The following is a 17,269-nucleotide window of genomic DNA, read 5'->3' as shown; positions in this document are numbered from 1 at the left end:
CTGAAATTTATCAAAACATTTATTATATAATATATATATTATATACTATTATCTGAACGAGTTACCGTAGTCCGTAAATAAACCATGCAAATTTATTCTGTTGGTATCCATACTATATATTTATATATAATACTATTATTGACTTTATCATTTATTAAAGAAATTCGATTCAAAATATTCCCCTCAAAATTTGATTTTTTTAAGATTTACCTATGAAATTTTAGTATGAATTAAAACCTAGATACAAGTTTTTTATATTTATAACTTATTGCAGTTAATTTCGAATTTATGATATTTTAGTAACATAACTGAACGTCGGTTTGTTGAAAAAATAATGAACTGTAATCTTTTTAGACATTTTATGTACAAGGAAGAAACTCATATACTTATAATCGTATTCAGAATTCATGATAAAGATGCACTGTTGCATTGGTTAAGTTATGTAAAATAAGTTGCCTACCTATTAAATCCCCGACATTTATATGCATAATGTGAAAATAACATTGAAACCATAATAATTTATGTATATACATATGACGATATTTATGAAACGGTCTACTTATCATATAATTATATGTTTCCGTTAAAACGAAATAAAAATAATATTTATTATTTATGATTACCTCGTAAATAATACGTAATTATTATAAATTATAATACGTCAGTAACTAAAATTACTTTTTAGTAATTATTTTATTATTTACTTAACAAGTAACTAAAATGCATAATAAAAAATATTAAAATAATTTGGTCTTATTTTTACTATTTGTGGTGGCTAACCAACTATTGTTGTGAAATTCCTCTTCTATCCAAATAAATTGCTTTTAGAGGACCACATAACCACATCGTTACAGCGGCGTATATACAGTCACGACTAAGACAGACCAATTAATTATTTAGTCGCTTAAACTTTATAGGCACTCAAACATTTTTAACTTTTTAAGTAAATTTAATATATCATGAGTGTTTGCCCTAACCAATGTGCCTGTAAAATAATTAAATCATATACGTTCAATGCGGTATAAAGCACACATTTAGTACATTTCAAAGACAAATACCTACATTCAATAATGCATAATTTAATATCATCACCATTCGCTATTATAGCACGGCACATAAGAGCACTTTGAATATTAGACACTATATAAACACTAACGCTTTTAAGATTCATCATTTACACCAAGACTATAATATATACTCTAAATACATCATACATAGATACATCGTAGGCATGCGCAGATTCCGATATTTTCGGTCGAGCCTGACATAACAAATGCGGTCATGTCGCAATTATATCCAACTTGGGTAGCCCATTAAATTTTTTTTAATGTATATCAACATACAATCTACTCGTCAATTTAATACCGTTATGTTTAAATGTAAATAAAAATAAATTTTTGTTGATATACCTACAACAGTGAATGGATAGTAAATAATATTATATGTTGCTAATGACAAAAAAACTATTTTATTTTACACAATCCTAAAGTTGAAAAAAAGCGAAAAACACATTAAACTATAATTTAAAAAACTTGGTATATAACTTATAAATGAAACAGTGCAAATAATACCTGTGTACATTCATTCATAAAAAATATAAAAGTATAAAGAAATAATTCATATTTTCTCGGTGGCTTTGAATTTATCAAGTACCTACCGTTATGTTAATTTCCACACTAACTGTTTGTAAGTTCTTGTTATGATATCGCGTTTTTTTTTTTTGTGAATATGGGAAAATTGTGCTAAAATGTTGTATCATTACACTGTCAAATTACCACTAGACACCACTGCATATAATATACATCATATACATAGTACATTTATTCATATTTCTAATGCCCCCGAAAAATTGTGAAGTCAAGCTCAGACTTAACCACCTCACTCCTTGCGCATGCTTATAAAAGACGCATACTAGCATCCACACGTACATAGTATTACAATAGTAAATATGTACCAAAAACCATATTTTACTATTTTACTCGCGTGTAGGTATAGTTACTCTTACTTGAAATGTCCCTATAGAAGGAGATGACGAATATTAAAACAGAATGTAGCGTACCTATTCGTATAATGACAACTGAACTTTCAATAAAATCCTTACTGAAAAATACCAGTTATTTAAATCAATTCATTTTGCGCATTAACATTTTTAATTCAAATCATGAAAATTTGTTCACAATAATAATTAAGGATTAGGATTGCTCGAATTAGTGAACACTATATATACTCGTACAAACCATACTAATATAAATTACGAATTGATGCAACAAGCCAACAACATACTCAAATAGTAATATTCTTACTGAGGAAAAAGTCATTTAGAGTTACGTAATGTAAACATAGTACCTAAACTCAAATGTGTTAGTATGTAAATAAGCAAATTAAATATTATATATTATTGCTCGGCAGAGGCGTAATTACAGCGTATAGACTACTAATTGACTATAATGCACTAAATTCTGCCTATAAGTTTACAAGTTAGTATTTAGTATTTAATAAATATCTATGATTAAATGTTTGAATTTAAAGTATGAATGGTGATGAATACAACGAAGTACCTTATAAATGTTACAATACATAATAGATCAGTACTGCATTACACATGTCTCTAATTAATACGTTTGTTAGATTGTATCAGATTATTAGTTGGTTAAATAGTTAAGACCAGGGTCGTTTAGGTTTCTTTCCCAATATTAAAATAATATATTTTATTATTTTCAACATTAATTGCTAATATCTAATAAACAATTTATACGTGCATTCGTAACAACCATAATATGTGAGTATAGGTAGGTAAACTAGTAATTTATTTAGTCACGAGAGACAGATTCGAACAAATAGCACCACGATAATACTTTTTTAAGTGATTAATATTTATCAATGTATTGTTTTACTTTTTTCTAGAAAAAATATATACAGCTATTGTAGTGTTCCAAAAACGATTAAGCAAATATTAACGGTCAACAGAATGCAGAGATACTAAACATGCAACTAAAAAATGCAATACATTATACATCCCAAACCTATATGATTCTCCTGGACCCAACGAAGACGATCAAGCAAACGATACTTATTAAGAAATTAATTTGTAAAAATAAATGGAATGTTACACGAAAAAACCTAATTTTAGCACCAGCCAATGATTCACACAGCTGCAGCATGCAAAGGCTTGGTCTCGACAAATTCAGACTATAACAATAATAATATTATGTAAATACCCACTAAATATGGACAAACTTCGTAGATATATAATATCGCAGTTCATACTATACTAATAGTTTATGTAGGTAGTGATATCAATTTTGTAAGTAAAATTATCTTTGAAGTCCATCAACTCGAGCACTTCACTTTTACTTTAATTAGTTTTTACTTTATTTAAAACATATTTTAAGTAATATAAGATATAATTGTTAAGAACCTAATTTAGGAACTATTTAAATATCAATTTTAATACAAATAAATAAAGTTTGATAATTGTCTTTGTATTAAATAATTTTATTAAACAAGAAATATATATTATTTTGTCTGTATAACTTTTTCAATTGTATATACAACTGTATATGCAACTGAAACATTTATTTATTTTTTGATCACGTACTTTTAACCTAACCCTAAACGGCGCAGCACAACATGCGCCGGACGAATTTCTTCGTCCGGCTCCAAATCGTGCGACGCCGTTTGGGATGTATAGGCTCGCTGGCCAACAACTCCTGACGAGTGACGTCACTACATTTGTCATGCGCTTCGGGTTCTGGTTGGTCCGTCAGTGAGCTACGTAGAAGGATGTTCGGTGCTGAGGACCACCGACGGCCACCGAATTCGCTTGTCTTCAGGATGCCAGCCGATGTTACCTGTAGTTCCGGTTCAGACGTGCACGTTGTCGTGTCAACTCTGTCCGGTGTATCACTACATTTGTCATGCGCTTCTGGTTCTGATTGGTCCGTCAGTGAACAACGTAGAAGGATGTTCGGTGCTGAGGACCACCGACGGCCACCGAATTCGATTGTCTTCAGGATGCCAGCCGATGTTACCCGAAGTTCCGGCTCAGGCGTACACGTTGTCGTGTCAACTCTGTCCGATGTATTCACAACGGGGGAACTAATCACATGGTCGACCAACTTCATCTTATCACTCGTATCACTCAACTGCAGCTTGATAGATCCAGACGAAGTAAACATATTCAAAAAAAACGAATTAAGCTAGTACAATGATATAGCAGACTCGCAAGTCGATGCTTTAATGTAGAGTAGCAAGTGGGTAATGACTCATACGTCAATAATCTTAGAGTGAAAAAAATAATTTATACTAGTCAAACCTATCGCAACGATGTTTTGTTGATTTTGTATCAGCCAGAAAAATATTAGGTGCTCTATTAAATATTGTTACATTTACATTAATTTAAAATTTAAAAAAAAACAAACGTTTTGATTATATGAGTCTTGGGTCGACCTTTATGTTTTTTTTTTTAAACAGGAATGTGGCTCTTCTGTGATAATATCAATTTTATTACACTATGGAACCTGTAGGAGGAGTTAGCTGAAGAAAAGATGAAAAGGTGGCAGTGTATACGTTGGCACCTCTTTTATTTTCATGGATTATTAACCAGATATTAAATTACTTAAATGACAATAATAAATTATATTAAAGCATGTTGTATACATTTTATAATTAATGTTTATAATTAATTATAAATTATTTTATATAGTTTATTAAGGTAAACGGAGTCAATTTAGTAGATTGCAAAGTTCCGCAGGTTGATATTGGGACAAGAAATAAACCGCACTAGTCCCCCTCCCTACAAGTACGTTTTTGAGTGAGGAATACTTTTCACGTTATGTTAACTAGGTTATTATACTCATAAGTAGTCTAGTAATCATATTATGTAGCATGATTTATATTTTACTAATATTATATATATTTTTTCTTAATATTGTTATTTTTTAATATATTAAAATAGTTTATTAACCTGCCAACGTTAAATTTGTTAAAACAACATAGGTTCAATATTAGGTAACTTAATACATTAATATTAATTGATATAGTAAAATAATATCAATATTTATTTTATAATTAAAAAAAATATATGCATCAGCAGGTTTTAGTTCTATATGTGAGTGGGTGGGTTACGATCATGGGCGGATAGGCCATTTTTGGCCTACCAGGCAATTTTAAAAAGGGGCCCCACATGAAAAAAAAGTTGCTCGCAAGTACAGTATTAGATGAATTATATTACCTACAATATCAAAACAAAACATTGAACGTGTATGATTTGTCTGTTATGGCAATATTAACATCTAGAAAATCTATAAAATATATTATAACAACATCTATATTCTATTATCAATTGACAATTAAGTACATCTAATTATAAAAGTTTAGTGTTTAAGTTAGGCTTTTACACTTTAAAAACAATAATGTTGAAAATTATAAATGTAATAGACACATTAAAAAACACAATTTGTGTCTTAAAAATATTAGAAAATTTATTTGACAACCCCTACTTATTTTATACTGCTGATTGCTATTAAGTGTAAAAATTATACTAAGATACCTATAAAATATAGTTTCTTTTAGTTAATATTCTACATGAATACATGATTATATTATAATTATCATAATAATTAATAAGCACCTATTTTATATATTTAGTGATGGGCCGCAATGAATAAAAACTAACGAATAATTATTCGATACCTAGTTTTTCCAAATAAGTTATTCGAATAATCCTTACGACAAATATTTGAATTATTATTCGAATATATTTTCAAAAGCAAATTCGATCTAGTAAGTACTTTTGGTAGATCAAAATTAAAAATCCTCCAGTACTTTTAAAATAATTGGGGGAAAAAAAGAAAATTTGTCAAAATTGTTTGGTAACCTTGGTTAAACTGTCTTCACTTCAATTGTATTTGATTAGTTTGAGTTTTTTTCCTACAAATGTCAATAAAAAATTATTTGTTCGGTTAAAAAGATAAAAATGTAATAGGTATATACTATATAAGTTTTTATTATACCTAAAATATTAACGATACATAGGAATGATTATTGTTTATAAGCATTTAAAGTTCAAATGTTGACAAAACCACAGTGTTAATTAATAATTTGTAGTTCAAAACTTAAAAAATATAAGATTATAATATAAAATAATATAATATTTCAAATTTGAAATTTCTTTTGTAATTATATAATATTAATGTGTCATTGCGTTAACCATAAAAAAGGCCCCATTCCCAAAATACAAAGGGGGGCCCACCGGGAAATGCCCGGTTGCCCGGTAGGCCTATCCGCCCATGGTTACGACTTACGGATAGCTTCAGTATTTGTCCCTAAGAATAAAATGTTCGTGACGCCACTGACTATACTCACGCATTACATTCATCTGTAATTTATACTAGTTTATAATTTGTTGTTCTTTGTATTATTATAATTAATATGTAATGTGACTATGTGAGTTATTATTTGTACAACCATATTATAACGCTAAGACAAAAACCTCACTTTATCCTGGTGAGGCGCGATCGTACGATCAATCTGCGGCAAAGGTCTGAGCGTATACGTACCAGCCGTCGTTGATAGCACTCGGATGGGTGACCACCCGGGTTTTAGCAACACATCCTTGCCACACATTCAAATACGTGTTTCAAATCAACCATCCCCCCCCCCTCCAAACTGGATGCAGTGGTCGGGAGTAGGGCGTTAGTTATATCGATGCTACAGTAAAACGCTACTTTATTTGTAGCAATTAACATAGCGTCGCTACAATAATAGGTACATCTAATAAAAGTGGAGAAATATTTTAGCACGTTAGAAATGTTTGGTCAGCGTACCGAAAATGACCATTATTCTGTCGCTACTTTCAACCTATTTGGTGATAGTTAAAATAGTAGTTATAATAACCATAATATTTATTACCTAATGTAGAATATAATAATGATGAGTGTATTAGTGAATTTTTCGGTTTTAATCCACAATTAACTCGCGTAGTTCAATCTCGTCCAGTGACAAAATGTTAAATAAGTTCAAACTGTAAGCTACCAATCTTTTACTAAAACATTTTTAAAAAATGTAGGGATAGCGAGCTTCTTTTTTGGTTGGAGGAGTTGTAGCGCTAGAGGACTAAAAAAAACCAGTAGCGTCCCGACCACTGCATGAATGCGTGATAGTGTGAGAGTGAATGAGTGATGAGATTGTATAATTAATAATAGTTAGTACGGTGACAATACGGCGCTGTCGCGACCATCAAGTAAATATCGCGTTTTTACTATCATCGTATGGGCCTAGCTTTTTTAGTTGAATCTACAAAATATAGGTTCAATTGAGGTTCAATATAGGTTTGTATAGTCAACATCATGAGCATATAGTATGCGCTGGATCAGAAATACACGTCGTATACGAACGATTGCATTACTGCAACGTATAATAATTGCAGTCATGCTGGCTATGCAATTAATGGTCTACTGCAGTTTCCGGAACCGCCTGTTTAATTGTGAAAAAAAAACGTAAGGAAACACGATACTTTACATCGTGTACACTGTAAATATATTAATATATAATATTATGTGTATGATGCTATGATAATATACGCACTGTAACATCACGTTTTTCCTCTGTAAAACAACTAGATAACACTATTTGCTTTTTTTCTATCATACTTAAACCACATACCACATACGATAAACTATGTATAACTACAGCATGCTGTCTCATCGTGATGTCCGTCCACATAAAAATATCTTATTCAAAAACAATTGTTGATAAAATCATTTGTACGTTAACCGTTTAACGTACTACGTTTTCAACCAATGGTGTTTTTTCAACTCTCTGAACTAGATATCTGCACATATTACCCATTATGTAGATAACATATAATAATATAATAATAGACCTAATGTCCTGAAATGCACACATATATTATAAACATTTTGAGAGTTAAATCGTTTAGTTCCATTAAGTCTCAAGTAAGTATTCGAACACACTATTACTAAATAGCTATAGACGAAACTATTCGAAATAATATTACTATCTATTTTGGTTGTAACTTGAGTCCTGCAGGGCCAGGTGGCAAGTGTAGACGAGTCAGTTATATTCTATATGGTAGGCGAGTGGGAATTTACGAGGACATAATATACGCGGCAAGAGCGCAAGACGTCCTGCCGCAGGATATAGGTACGTATACGTATACGTCGTAACCTGGTATTTGTGTGTAATGCGTATACGGTGTATACCTATATAGATTAAAACCTACCTACCTCCCTGCATTGTCCTGTTCCGTCGTGTGTCATCGATTATCATATCCATCCTAACAACTTGTTCGATGCGAGCATATATGATCAATTACATTAATTAAGTATAAATACGATGTAGGTACGGGTGGTTTTTTTTTTATTATTATCATTATTATTGCTATTATTAAACAGGTTCGCGTTATTATTGTACGCACACGGACAATATAATATAGGCACGACAATTAATGCGATAAACGTATTATGCAAGTTACAGTGATAGGTATTACATTGCACGTACAGACGTAATAATAAGAACACAGGCTTGTACCATAGATAGTCGTATACTGCAGATGCCTATATTTACTAGCTACCTGTATAATATATTTTGATACGCGAGTCGTGACGAAGAAACCGTCCCCACGGTGATATTAATTTAAAAGCACTTTTACTAGACACAATAATATACCCGGCACTGCAGACGTCATGATATATTATAATAAAAAATATCTTCCACGCTAAGATGATGCGTGTAGGCGCCTACCTACCTTTAGGTATATATAAATACCAAACGGTTATATCATTTAATGGTTATACGTGTAACAGCGTAAGGACAAAAGGACGTATCCGTACGCTATATAATGTGAGTATTACATATTTACATATCATTATTCATCCGGTGGCAGAGATCGAGCAAGCAACACAAGTCACAACTCGGGTCGGCCAGAGACGAGGAGTTTCGTCCAACTCGACCGCACAAAAACAACAGGACCCGAACTCGACCGTATTCGCGAAAAATTTATACTTACAAGGATTACGCCCATGTAGTTTTATACATAAAAAAATGTTTTTGTTATATAATTTTTTTTAGTTTTCATTTTCCATTATTATAGAACACGCATCAACACGCTGCAGGTGAAAAATTCATTTATTTGGCTTGTGGAAATTGTCCCTAAATTTTACTAGAATATTGTTCATTTTTTTTTTCTAGCCGGTATATAAATCTCACGAGGAGCCTTGTATTGAATTCTCAAGCTTTTTGACCGAGCGAACATTTTACAATTGATATTAATTTTAAAAATACTATTGATCATTGAAAATGTCTTATACCTATAAAAATCACAAAATGAGTTAAAGTATTTTGAAAATTTTATGGTGTATGGAAAATACTAATTTAAGCATTACAGCCATTATTTTAATGTTACACCAAAACCATTTTACAATAATTCTTTTTCGTTTTTCGAGGCGATTTTGAAAACTACTGGAAATTTTAAATTATATGTAATCCCGAATTCATCAACTAGATTCTAGAAATTGAAATTGTATGTATCATTTCGAGTTTCAACCAATTATTTTGTGTACAGACAAAAAAAACAAAGTTAAAAAAAACACATACATCATTAATTTATTGTAAAATCAATAAATTCTTCGCTTTGCTCAGAGCCTAAAAAATTAAGAAATCCGACTATTCTCTAGAACAGTATTCAGTCTTTTTGGATTCGTGACCCACTTTTTAGGCGATTAGGCCCACATTTTTCACGACCCACGTAAGCTTTGTAGAAAAACCAAAAAAAAGATAAAATTACTTAATAATTTTTAGTAGTACATACTAATATACTATTATAAGAATACACACTTATATTTTAGATGTACAAATGGTTATAGGTTATTGATTGGTAACGTAAGTACTTACTCAATAGTGAATGTATTAATATTTTATAATTAATAGTTAACCATATAATATACCTACTAAGAGTACAGTTAGGGTTGCTGGATTTCAAAATTAAAATACGGGAGTAAACAAAAATATCTATTCCGAACTTCACCACGAAAACACTAGACGCTAGGACATATGTTTTATGAACGTATCTTGAATTAAACTATAGGACAGTCTTCATTAAAATATGAATTAGAGTAAATTTTTTTTGTTTTTATTGTTTAATTTTTAACTTTTTTTTTCTCTATCTTATGAGGACTCTAGACCAGTTTCTTTTTAATCGACGGGGAATTTGTGGTAATGTGAGAGTGGACATGTTTTTAATAAAAGGGTTTGTGTGATTAGTTAATTTGGAGTGGAATTTTGAATATTGGCTTTTAGCAAATTCGTTAATAGTTTGAATTTTTAGGTCGTTGTGGAGAGCTGCATTTGTTATGTACCAAGGAGCACTGGTGATAAGTCTTAGCGTAATTGATTGAAAGGCTTGGATAGGACGAATATTTGCAGGTTTAGCTGGCCCCCAAATTTGGATGCCATATGACCAAACTGGCCTAATAATTACTTTGTATAGCAGTAGTTTGTTTTTAAGGCTTAAGTTGGATTTCAGTATAGAGGTCTAAGTAGATGAAGGCGAGAGTTGAGTCGTTTGCGTTTTTGCTTAATATGGCTTGACCAGGTTAGTCTTTTGTCCAGAGTGATGCCTAAGTATTTGGTTGACTGGTTTAGTGGAATTTGTTTGTTATTAAATTTTAGTGGGCGGTAATCCAATTTTTTTAGGGAAAAGTTTACCTGAGAAGATTTTTCGTCGTTAATTTTGATTTTCCAGTTTTTGGCCCAGGATTCTATTTTATTTAAATGTAGCTGTAAATTTTGAAACGCGATATCAGGATTATTATTTGACGTAAGTATTGCTGTATCATCAGCAAAAGAGGCGAGGAGAGTTTGATTTGTTGTAGGTATATCAGCGGTGAATATATTGTAAAGTAAAGGAGACAGGTCACCACCCTGGGGAACTCCAGCTTCTATATTCTCAAGAGAGTTAATTTTAAAAAAGGGTTTTCTGAATTTTAATTTTTTATCTCTTACGCTGCCCTCAATTAAATAAAAACAGAGTGAAAAAGCCTTTTAGTGGAGGTAATTCAACATGACATTATATAATTGAGACATATAGTTGATCATACATTTAGTAAACATTCGCAGACAAGCCAAACGAGTAGGTACATGACACCGTAGACGTGAACTCAGGCTTAGTTCTATGAAGGTACCAAGGTGTGCCTTGGTATAACCCTGAACCCACGTTGATAATAATAATAATATTAAAGTAATATTGATTATTGATTAATTAGTGATCACATGCCGTTCTAGATAGGCAACCAAATGTACAGAAAGCTACATCATTTTCGATACAGGTATTATCTCGTTCTGTGGTACCCTACTTCATAGTTCATGCCTTCATGGAATTAAATCATAAATCATTGTTTTTACCATTTCCTCGTCAATGTTGTATAATAAATAATAATTGTGTCGACAAATATTGTATTTATATTATATTGTGAATTAAAAGAAATTATACAAAGTAGATACTTAGATACTCATAGTGATTTTTAAATATTTATTTAAATTACCATTATTTTCACCCATCATGCTATATATAAAAATAATACAATAATAACACATTATGCGGTTTAAAGTCTTTTTTGTTAGTAAAAATTGTTATAATTGATGCTTTATTAAATAATTCTTTTAACGTTAATATTTTTAGTTTTTTAAATATATTGGCAGTATTATAATCATGATCAATAAAATCATTTGTCATCATTATTCTAATGAGTATTCTATGGGTTACATTTAAAGGTTCTAATACAATTTGATGTGCTGAGCCCCCATACTATTATACATTTATACCATATGATAATAATGATTGAACCAAACCAAAATATTCCATGACTCAAGAATATTTCGTAGCTCCTTAAATATTACAGTATCGATGTGAAAATTCCATTTTAAATGATCGTCAACAATTACACCTAGATATCTTACTGTTTTAACTCTTGCTATAAAACGACAGTTCCTATTATATAATATATCTGTTAAATGTTTCCCTTTACAATCATTACAATAGGATTTAATTAGTATTTAGTCAGGCGCGTTAATAGTAGACAAGACAAATGGAATAAAAGCAGATTTATTTTTATTCAATGCTAAACTATTTATGATATACCAATTATTAAGTCCAAAATTACCCTTTTTTTCTACCAAAATTCTAATTATCGCGCCTGAATACCATATCATCGGCAAAAGGGCAGAAGACAATATGTCACAATCTTTGTAACAATGTCTAAATTTAACAAATCATTTAAGTACCCCATGTAGAAAAAATTAATGGACCTAATACTGTTCCTTGCTGAACACCATGTGTATTTATTAATTTTCAGGCTACAAAAATCATTTACTTTTCACATGAATCAATTTTTTAAAAATACTTTGGTTTAAGTTCAGACTAAATATAATTATGTAAATCTGATGTAGATCTCTGTATACATGTTTGCAATTGGTTACTCGGGCAAATGTAGCACGTATACTCAAAAACTACTTGATTGATTTTGACAAGTCCTAGATATTGTTTATAGCGATATTAGAAAAGTTTAGAGAGTAGCTAATAATTTAGTATATACTAAGTGCTAAATCCAATCAACGACTTTGCAATTTCCTATCCAGGTCGAATTATTTCAAAAAGCTAGGTACACTGACCCCGATTTACCTGTAAATTAAGCCACACTAAAACTGAGACACACCTTTTTGGAGTAGTATTTTGTATTTGTTGATTTTTCCAATGCGAAGTTGGGTCTTACAACTATCTACTATAAAAGAACATAGATATACAATTTATTCAACTACTATTTTGTATAACCTATATAAAAAAAATTTTAAAAAATGATTATGTACACTAGCCTAGTTATATAATTTTCAACATTTTCAGGAATCTGTAAGCAATCAATTATTGTGGTTTTACAATTTTACATAGCTGAATATCATATAACATGTACTGAAAGACACTAGCACTGTTATGCGTTAGCTTGTGTGTTTGCCACTTGTGACTGGGTGGCATTTCATGAGCTATAGCCTCTAACAGAATAACCTGTATAGATAATTGTGATTTCCGCTTTTAATATACAAATCGAAAACAAAAGAAACATAAATAATTCTTAGACGCCTTTATTAAGTTTTCAGATCTTAATTAAATATTAAAATATTAAAATACTCATCAAAATAAAACAATATTCCATATAATATGATATAAATGATTTATTATCATCATAGCAATACACAGCTTCCAAAAAATGAAAAAATAATTGAGTATCCAACTAATGAGGTATTGTGTTCAAACATCACATATTGTATGGGAACGCTATTAAAATATAAAGTATTTTGTACTCCTAACTATTAAATTAAAATTCTAAAATAAATAGCAAACAAAAGTTAAAATTTTCCAAGTGTGGTATTTTCACAACTTAAAATGATTTGGAATCAAATTATGAAGTATAATTCACAATTAATGATAAATATTATAATTAATAGCTAAATAGTAAATATTCATTGGTAAATTTGATAAATTAATAGTTAAAGTATCAACATATTAAAGCTAGAAAATAATTATGCATTTATAGACAAATAATATGGTATTTTTTTAAAATAAAAATCTATTTCAAAAACAATAATCATTGGCATGTGTCTACACCTAAAACAAAATAAATAACTCTGTCTTTTTCATATATTATTGTTATTGTTATCTATAATATTTTTACTAGATGCAATATTGTTATGCATCAGGGTACTTACATGCACATGATAATATATTATATGGGTTTAAAATAAATTATATTCAGCTTGTAAATCAGTAGTAAATCTTAAGCTTAAATAAATTTAACACTTTGGAATATATACAGGAATAAAATGGTAATCAATAAAATTAACTAAATGTAACAATCACTTTTTCAAGCCTTTGGCTAGTGCAAACCCAATTCCAACGACAGCACTAAGGCCCAATGCTAAAGCTCCAGCTACCGCCATTCCTTTGTGTGCATCTGAAATAATTTCAAAATTAATAATTCATAGCATATTATATAATATTATAGCATATATTTTGTTCCTAATTTATTTATATTTGATATGGACATCCACACATTTAAAAATTTTAAATACCTATATCAAAAATAGTCCAAAAAAATATAACAAAATTATTGAATTCCTTAAAAACGGCCGGTATCCGATCCCCCTGAGAAAACTGTATATTTAATTATATTTAAATTATTGTTAATTATTATTATTATTAATATATAAATATCATATAATATTTTATTTTTACATAAACAATCTATACAATTTTGCACAATAAGTTTATATGATGAGAGTATTTAAATGACATGAAAGGTGTGAATTAAGCAGCCACCCATTAGTGACTCTTGGCTATTGATTAGTTATTATTATTATTCCCCCCCCCCCCCATTAAGAGACATTAGACATTAAACATTAAAGTTTTGTAAAAGGTCAAGGCACCAATTTCTTTTTAATCCGCAGTTAAGATTTCCTGGGAGAGTAAGGATGGAAAGATCTTTTATAAGAGGGTTGGGATGGGTTTGGAGTCATTTGTGAAAACGTGTATAGAAAATGCGTGCTTCCTCATCTATTGTTTTCATATGGAGATCATTATGAAGAACGTAGTTAGAAATATAGGGCTCCGTATTGGTTAATCATCGCAGTGTTATATTTTGGAGCGTTTGGATCCTATTAGTGTTCAATCTTTTTGCTGCGCCCCACAGTTGAAGTCCATACATCCAGATTGGTTTGCATAATATAATATAAATATATTTATTTTTAAATATCTACTTGTTTTTACTTCATAAAAATTATAATAAATACAATATAACTTGTGGTATAATAGACAATAGAGAGTAAAATACATTTTTATTGGGTACTGGAAATTCCCTATGTACCTGAAATTTATAAATGTGTGCACTGTACATAATAAGCGAATAAGTGATCACTTTACACACTAATTACAAATGTATTTATTAATTTTCCTAATCAATTAGTATCATATTTTTAATTTTTAAAAATTGTTCTTTTTTTGCGGGATTCATTTAATATTTATGATACCTTTCTTATAATTATTATTAGAGTTTAAGTGTAAAGCAATATAAAGAAGCAAATGACATTGATGATAATGGTTATTGATGATATTGATGAAATATTTAATTATTTTCAAAACGTACCAGATTCCATTTTCTTTTGAATTGTGACCAACAAGTTCTGTGCTTGCATATTTTCAGGTTGCATATGTAAAAATGCTTTAATAAATTGCAGAGCTGTACTATATTCCTGAAAAATGTGTATTAATTGATTAAAATATTAATAAAATCACATAAAAACATTGGCACATGATATAAGTAGATGACTATAATATAGATCCTTATAATTTCAATATGTATTATTTTTATAAGTCCATAAAACCTAAGTCATACTTGGTACTTACTTTAATTCTTGAATTTCCTAATGCTAAGTAATAAAGGTAATTTCGTTTGGTATCATCATCATTAGCTTCATGTTTGATCAACTGTTCCAATAATATAAGTCCTTTTCTGATGTCAGCTGGATAATTGCTTCTCACTAAGCACCAAGCATAATGAAACTTTGTTTCTTGCGAAACAGTCCCTGTAGTGAGTTGATTGTGATATTCTTTTTCAAATTTCTGAAAATTATAAATATTTAAAATTTTAATAAAAATACCTATAACAGATTGTAGTTTCTTATTTTCTAATAGACTACAATTATTGTTAATATAATATACCCAATATTATAACATTATCTCACGACACATGTCACAATAAAGTTTCATGACCTTGAACTTAAACCAAATGGAAAAAGGATACTTTAGTGTTAGAACAAAACAAGGCCATAATAAATGTTATAAGTACTTTAGGTAAAGTAAGCATTTTCCCATGACGATTGTCGACTGTAAAATAAAACTGCTCAGTGGTAATCCATTCCATATACTCGATTCATGTTCATTATATATACCTACCTAGGTAATTTATTTTAGTACATCCATATTCAATAAAAGTATAGTGTAAATTACAACAAATTTATTTAGTTAACCTTCCACGGTAATAACAGTCTTGGGATTCTAATAAAATATCTATTTTTGCATATAGGACAAATTTATAACTCACAAACTGACATAACCGAGAGGGGAACACAACAGTATTGTATAAATGTATTATTTTATTATTATCCAAACCCATTGAAATAATACAAGGAAAAACTTTTACCTAAAAACTAGAAGTATCTACTTAAAATCAAAAACCGTAATGATAATTTAGTGTTCCACTAAAAGACCAAGAAATGTGCCGTGCGCATTTTATAACAACCGAGAATACAAATGGATGAACAATAAAGACTTACCTTAAGATCGTCCATGGTGACCACATCGCTTAAAACGTCTTCAACGTCCATTTTCCCGTAGGTTTTCAAAATTTTAATCTGCTAAATTCTAGAATAAATGTAAAAAGTTAAAAACGTACGGCGTTCACGGTTCACACGAACAAAAGGGTGGCGGCAGACAACGACGGACTCGTATAACAAAGATAACTGGGCGAACTGGCAGACCTTTGTAGATGTGTTAATCCGATTCTGACGAAATAACAAATAAGAGATATATTAGTTGGGTAAATGAATGACGTATCATCTGACTCAATGTTTGTAATTATTATAATTTATACTTTTATATTATTATAGTTCGATAAGCATATACATACAGACACGATTACCGATGTTATAATAAATTGTAATCAAATGTGAGAATTCAAAATTTTGTAGATGTCAAAACGATTGGATTGAGTTATTAATAATAACTAATATGTAATTATAATTAACTTATAATTCATTATCAAAATTAAAAAATAATTTTAATTAGGCATTGATTGTGTTTTTGTGTATTGTACTATTGTGTGACAGTGACACAACCACAACAGTCAACAACTACCACCAGACGTCACCACGTAACTCAGCAGCTGATCGCGTTGTTATCAACACTTCAACACTGTTATCACAGAATAATTTATTCTGTGCTGTTATTCTAAAATGCTTAGACTTAGTCAGATCATATACACGAATACACGTATATGATCTAAGTGCTTAGATCACGGTCTTAGAAGATATCTTATCTTCTAAGACCGTGGCTTATATCATAATCTAAGACCGTGCCGTGGATCATATTATTAATTATTTATTATGATTGTACATGATTTTAGGTAAAATGTAAACAATTATG

General features: G+C 29.9%; 1 protein-coding gene across 3 annotated transcripts; it reads right to left on the bottom strand.

The window, feature by feature from the left end:
* Positions 1–13,139: 13,139 nt before the first annotated feature.
* On the bottom strand, positions 13,140–16,960 carry LOC111038166 (mitochondrial fission 1 protein). 3 transcript variants are annotated; one of them, XM_022321145.1, is made up of 5 exons: positions 16,755–16,960; positions 16,402–16,629; positions 15,473–15,688; positions 15,213–15,318; positions 13,140–14,024 (listed from the first exon to the last, which is right to left on the bottom strand). In XM_022321145.1, exons 2-5 carry the CDS (start codon positions 16,450–16,452, stop codon positions 13,927–13,929), a joined length of 471 nt encoding a protein of 156 aa, XP_022176837.1. In that variant the 5' UTR covers positions 16,453–16,629; positions 16,755–16,960; the 3' UTR covers positions 13,140–13,926. The 3 variants fall into 3 exon arrangements, with proteins under 3 accessions (XP_022176837.1, XP_022176838.1, XP_022176839.1); XM_022321146.1 differs by having other exon boundaries at positions 13,704–14,024; positions 16,719–16,932; XM_022321147.1 differs by lacking the exon at positions 16,755–16,960 and having other exon boundaries at positions 13,704–14,024; positions 16,402–16,687.
* Between the last annotated feature and the right edge of the window lie 309 nt (positions 16,961–17,269).

This window comes from Myzus persicae, unplaced genomic scaffold (genome assembly GCF_001856785.1).
Source record: "Myzus persicae strain clone G006 unplaced genomic scaffold, MPER_G0061.0, whole genome shotgun sequence".
NCBI classification, from domain to species: domain Eukaryota; kingdom Metazoa; phylum Arthropoda; class Insecta; order Hemiptera; family Aphididae; genus Myzus; species Myzus persicae.
The sequence above is the reverse complement of the archived record's forward strand: the minus strand, read 5'-3'. Positions and strand labels throughout refer to the sequence as shown.

Coding starts and splice junctions, on each gene's coding strand:
- LOC111038166 (XM_022321145.1), bottom strand. CDS start 16,452: ATGGACGTTGAAGACGTTTTAAGCGATGTGGTCACCATGGACGATCTT. Junction 15,319..15,472: donor TAGGAAATTCAAGAATTAAA/GTAAGTACCAAG, acceptor CACATTTTTCAG/GAATATAGTACAGCTCTGCA. Junction 14,025..15,212: donor TCAAAAGAAAATGGAATCTG/GTACGTTTTGAA, acceptor AAATTATTTCAG/ATGCACACAAAGGAATGGCG.